The following is a 6,542-nucleotide window of genomic DNA, read 5'->3' as shown; positions in this document are numbered from 1 at the left end:
AAAAAAAATATATTTGAGATTCTCACAATGAGCTCTTTCATTTGATATATAAGACGATATAGTTTGAAAAACTTTATTTTTTAATTTTCTCATTTACCCCCCAAAAGTGGCCCCCATGTTTAAAATTGATTTGTTTGCGTTACATGTCCGTCTTTGGGTCACAAACTTACATATGTATACCAAATTTCAACTTATAGTTTCGAAGAAAATAGGCTGTGACAGACGGACAGACAGACAGACGCACGAGTGATCCTATAAGGGTTCCGTTTTTTCCTTTTGAGGTACGGAACCCTAAAAAAGCAATTTATAATTTGGTATCAAATACCCTCACAAATACCTCTGCTCAAACGCTCCCTTGTAACGGAATTTTTGACGTTCGTTTGAAATCATATTTGCATCTCTTGCTCGCTTGAGTCGCTCTCGCTAAGGTCGCTTCACTCATATTTCATTTCGATTAGAAAACGTAAATAACAATTTATAATTTTCTTTTCAAAGTGCAGAGTATATTTCACTAGTTAACATGGATTAGAAGTGATAGTGATCAGAAAGTGTCAACATGGCTGTATCCGCGCAGCGGGACCTTGTGAGCTCGATGAAAACAGAAACATTCTTGAATGTTTCCGTTATCAGCAAGTTACATCCTCTGCCTTCTGATTTGAAGAAATTATTCAATAAAGATGCTTTGGAGAAGCTCACACAGAATGTGTTTAATCCTCTTTCGTATTATTTAGTTTCTATTGTGGACCCAGGAAAAGCGTCATCATTTTCATGGCCTTTGTATGACAGTAAGTCTGAAAGAGCTTATAGAAACGAGCTTTCAAGCTTTATAGCAGATTACAGCGGTAAACGCTTGCTTTCTCCGGTAATGTCATCGTATTTAGTGAATCCAGCGTGTTACAAAGTGACTCTGTTTATGTTTCAACTATCCCAATTGGCTGTACAGTCCACACTCAACTCCATGATAAAGAAGGACCAACAGAAAAAACTGTACGCTGAAGTGACCGAAAAATACAAATCTCAAGATCAAGAAGGTTTTACGCAAGTTATTGAGAAACAAGATGAAGTTGTTTTGCTGAAGTTATCAAATTATTTAGAAAAGAGGAAGAATTATGAAAGAATAGCAGAGTTATTTCGAAATAGGATTACTTCAATGGAGGATAAATTGACTAAATTAAAACCTCAGGAAAAAGTTGCAAGTTTAGTGGATAGCTTTGTAAAAGATAACCAAATAGATGAAGAAACTAAAGCAAGTATTTTAGAGATAAAGAACTTTAACAAGCCTGCCCAATACTTCAGCAAGAGGCTTGAAGATATTGATTTGGAACTGGATAGCTTAGAAACAGAATGGAACACAAAAATGACACCAATCATAAAGTCAGCATCAAAAACAATGGAATTAAGTAAAGAGTTAATAGAACGACAAACTGGAGAGGCAGATAAAAACTCTTTCATACTTGAATATAATCCGAATACTGATGAAATTTGTACAAAAGTGTTACAAGAAAAAGTGAACACCCAGCAGAAATATATACTTAAAAATATAGTGAAAAATGACCGGCTAAATTTCCCAAACTTAATTCGAGGTTACATAGTGGCAGTGAGTTACATTTTCAAGAACAGACAGATTGGGGATGAGATAGTTGGGTTTAATAAGTACTTGGAACAGAGTAATATGAGTTATTCGGAGATGGTCGAGGCAATGAGAGCTTTGATCGAACGATTGAGAAATGCTGATGCTCGTTTGGAGGTAAGAATATTTATCTTAGCTTGTAACATGACTGCCTCAAAATTCTATTAGGAATTAATTTGACAACTTGCAAAACTATTGATTAACCGGGTCCACACAGAGCAAGCATACGCGCGAGGCAATTTCCTCGATTTCGCCTCGGCTGAGGCACCTCTACACTGGCCGTTTTGTACGCTAGGAAAATGCCTCGCGCGTTTGCTCGCGCGCGCCGCTTCGGCCGAGGCATCTCTACACTGGCCGTTTTGTGCGCGAGGAAATTGCCTCGCGCGTATGCTCGCTCTGTGTGGACCCGGCTTTTCTGTTAAATATTAAAATATGCCCAATTTAACAAATTACACAACATTTGACACAAAAAGTTTTATAGTCAGTTAATGTGTATGTGTTCTATTAGTATAAAATACCATTTGATGTCAACCCAAACCATACCTACAGTCGAGTTCATAAATATGTATCCTTTTTTTCAATGGATTAAGGTGAAGAAATGTTTACATATTTATGAACTCGGCTGTACAAGTATTTATAATCATCATTTTCCTCCACAGGTAAAAGATTAAGAGCCCATCAACATGCTCACTAGCGCCACTGCCGAATAATTGTGATTATTTAAATTCAACGATAGATATTTAAAAATGCCAAGTGTGAGTCGGGCTCGCGCACGAAGGGTTCTGTACCATTGCGTAAAGTCGGTTTACGGACGTTAATTTTGAGTGATAACGTCATAAGAAAACATTGATGAAAAGGCTGTAACGTTACCATGGAGATCTGTCCAAAAGTGTCACTTTTTCGTGCATGCTACTGGTGTTCATCGATTTATAAGACGTTATAACGTCAAAAACGGCAGAAAAATGACGTTTGTTGTACGGGAGCCCCACTTAAATATTTATTTTATTCTGTTTTTAGTATTTGTTGTTATAGCGGCAACAGAAATACATGATCTGTGAAAATTTCAACTGTCTAGCTGTCGCGGTTCATGAGATACCTTCTGGTGACAGACGGACAGACAGACAGCGGAGTCAGTAATAGGTCCCGTTTTTACCCTTTGGGTACGGAACCCTAAAAAGGGGGCCGCTACGTACTGTATTTTGTATTTAAGTACCTTTTGAATACATCAAACTAGTTTTTATGTAGCTGGATTCGTTCGAAACAAGAACGGCCGTTTTAACTTTGGACGCATAGATTGACGCTCATTATGTAATGAATTCATTTAAACTTAAATGTACATCAGATTTACTGTTACATAATATATGATATAAATCTACTGTTTCATTATGTATTGTTAAATACTGTTGTTAGCATTATAGGCGCTTTGGTATTACGGGTAAGCTTATAATTGTAATTAATAAATAGAATAAAAAATTGACGAATCCAGCAACGTAAAAACTATTATAATGTATTCAAAAGGTACTTAAATAAAATTTTAAATATCTATCGTTAAATTTAAATAATCACAATTATTTAGCAGTGGCGCTAGTGAGCACGTTGATGGGCTCTTAACATTTACAAAATGTAGTTGCTTAAAAAAAGCAAGAAGTCAAAGCTATTCAAAGTATTGAAAGAGAACATCAAAACAAATTTTGCTAACATTATTTCTCTTTTTTTTTTTTTCAGCCATCACCGCTATCATTCAACCAGTCAATATCAATAAAAGACATCAACGAAATACCACCACTATCTGATCTCTCGTATCTTTCTATGAAAAGGGACAACAACACATGCCTCGACATGTTCACTCCTCTCGGGGCAACCAAACATCACTTCAACTTAAGAAGAACTAACACAACATCCTTCATTAAACCGCAGAACAGATCCTTAATATACCAAGCACCGAGAGACGATTTCCTGAAGAACTTCATATCAGGTCCTTATGAGCGTCAGAATTCAACTACGAGTGTGCATAATTTGTCAATAATCTCACAAGTACAAGCGAGAAGCAATGAGACTATAGCAGAATGTTCCGCAGGCTTCACTAAGCAACAAATACAAAGATTACTCTCAACTCACAAAAAATCTAGCAGCACAAAAAAACACAAGTTTAAACTAGATAGACCAAGCATGATCATCAAAAAAGGTGGCTTATTCAACATTTCAAATACTTCAAAAGCCGCTTTTAATATCTCAAACACTTCCAGCGAAAATGGACTGTTCCGATGCCATTCTTCACCAAATCTGTTTGAGAATAAAGAAAAAAAATATGCTAAGAGGACTAGAAAATTGTCGATCATGCAGGAAGGCAGTCCTTCTCGTTTAGAAGTCTCTGGTATCATGGGTTTGGAAGAGAAAACCACCCCAAAGAAGTTACCAATTATAGATTTTCCGAATTTTCCTAGACCACCTTTAGTCATAGCGCCAGCGTCGCCACCGAAAGCTAAAATTGTAGACAATTTGAACGAAAATATAAATAACTTTGAAAATAATAGCATAGAATCTGGTAAAGCGTCTATGTGCTCAAAGAAATCCTTAGTTAATGAAAATAATACTCCAATAAGCAAGATTCCAGTGCCTATAAAACAAACAAGCTCTATAGAGAAGATTATTAATAGATTCAAAAAGGTACGCGCAAATGTTTTCGCACAAGATGCTAAAGATGACGAGACAAAGACTATATATGAAGAAAAAGAAAATTTTAACGCAGTAAACGTAGACGTGTTTGCAGCAAATAAGGTCTTATTACCAGACCTATTGAGTCCAAGTTGCAGTGTGCTATCAATGAAAGGGAGAGAAGAAGAAAATAACTTTATGGAGGAGATTTGCGATGACATAGAAAAGACTGAAGGCAGGAGGCCTAGAGAGAGTTTAGGGACGGCATTAGGTGTCGATAACACGTTTTTAGACCAATTCGATCTAATAGACTGAGCTTATATTTTATGCACCATGTTTTTGTTGGATTCCGATAATTTCCTCTTACATTTTCAGAAACGAAACGTGTAAGGGGGCGTCCATTAATTACGTGAGAGGTCTTTGAGTAGTTTTTGACCTTAAAATCACTCATAATTCCTCGACTCGAAATTCGGGAGTGATTCCAAAGTACACAACGTTCGGGACGTATTAAAGTCGTCGTCAATAGAACTTGCAAATAACGTAAACAAAACATTTTACCTTCATTACTTCTTAATCTCGCTCTTTAAAAGGACAACCATGACCTTATCAACAGTATATAATAGGTACTTAAATATTTTATTTATATTAAGTTTTAGTTAAATTAAATTTTAATTATTAATATTTTAATATAATATAAATAATTTTATCATATTAGTTATATGTCAAACGCTAACAAAATCTGTCATATTTGTTTACATTATTTGCAAGTTCTATTGACGACGACTTTATGAATAAATATGTATAAAGTAAACCAAATTATAAATATGAAATGGTTATTATAAAAAAAAAACTTAACTATTGGCGCTTTTTTTCTTCAAAATATACTGCAAGTTATATGCATGCACTGTTAACATACAAAACGTTTCTATGTAAGGATTTTTCCTTAAAGTTATCGGAATCTAACAAAAACACACGTAATATGTGACGTTTTCAATCAAAAGGTACCACATTGTCGCTTACCATAAGGACGAAAATGCTTGTATCTTTATACGAAAAACCTGTCAGAGCGTCCTGATGGCAAGCGACAATGTGGTACCTTTTGCTTGAAAACGACACATATTGTCTTCGGTGGTATTGGTTTCGGTTCGGTTTGGTTATTTCATGAAAAACACCTGTACATATTAGTTTAGGAACTACTGTTGCTTTGCATGTTATTTGTTAATGAATTTCTCAATTAATGTTATACTTTAATGATGTGGCCTTTCGGCTATTTAGGGTTGTCAAAATTCAGGCCATTATCTTATCTGTGGTCGTACACGAAAAGGAACCTCAAGTTGTGCAAACCCTAATAATTGCTGGGAGCAATGCTGAGCCGAACGCAGCCGAGAATACCGGAAAAGAGGAGTTTCGCACCCCTGCCAATAGTGGACCTACTATGATAATTAATTGAAAGCTTTATATTACTATGTTGCCTTATACATATGGCGCAATTTCTATGAAATGGGACCTTATTGTCGATGGCGCTTACGCCGCACAGCGTCGCGCGGCATTGTATTTATATCGGAGCATCGTTTATAATGGCGTTTATAGAAAATAACAGATGTGTCGTTTTCAAGCAAAAGGTACCACATTGTCGCTTGCCATAAGGACGCTCGACAGGTTTTTCGTATAAAGAAACGAGCATTTTTCGTCCTTATGGTAAGCGACAATGTGGTACCTTTTGATCGAAAACGTCACATAGCCTTATTAGCTTGTTAAGGCTGTTTATAGACTTGTATAAAACTTCTACACTCTCCTATAACTTATTGCATAAAATACAGCATTGCATACTAATACATAATCATAGTGTAAGCAGTTGTTTAATTATGCTTCCTCTACTAGTATTTTTTTTGACTAATCAAATCATATAAAACGCCGTCATAGAATTTATATGGAAACCGAAATTCGCAAATTGCGGGGATCTTTCTGTTTTACTCCAATGAAGACCTAATTAGAGTGACCGAGAAAGATGCGAACTTCGATTTTCGCGGTTATAGGCTATAGCCCAGAAATTATGGAGTAGGTGACCGTGACGTCACTTGCGTCACGGTCACCTACTCTTTATAGTCCTGTCCGATTTAAGGAATAGAAAATGAGCCAAAAGATAACTTTCGTTCTGTGGGATATGTTGGTTCTTATAATCTGGCATTTAAAAAGACTTATGGACCTATAGATAATTAAATGGCGACCTGAGTTTTAGATCAGAGTTAAAAAATAC

The 6,542-nt window shown here is 35.9% G+C and overlaps 1 protein-coding gene across 1 annotated transcript; it reads left to right on the top strand.

Annotated features, from left to right (window-relative positions):
* Positions 1-413: 413 nt before the first annotated feature.
* Positions 414-6,189, top strand: LOC134750733 (uncharacterized). The gene is made up of 2 exons (XM_063685972.1): positions 414-1,747; positions 3,356-6,189. Exons 1-2 carry the CDS (start codon positions 557-559, stop codon positions 4,598-4,600), a joined length of 2,436 nt encoding a protein of 811 aa, XP_063542042.1. The 5' UTR covers positions 414-556; the 3' UTR covers positions 4,601-6,189.
* Positions 6,190-6,542: the final 353 nt, after the last annotated feature.

The sequence above is a fragment of the Cydia strobilella genome, chromosome 20, assembly GCF_947568885.1.
Source record: "Cydia strobilella chromosome 20, ilCydStro3.1, whole genome shotgun sequence".
Classification (NCBI taxonomy): Eukaryota; Metazoa; Arthropoda; class Insecta; order Lepidoptera; family Tortricidae; genus Cydia; species Cydia strobilella.
Note: the sequence above shows the minus strand (reverse complement) of the source record. Positions and strands in the feature narration are given on the sequence as shown.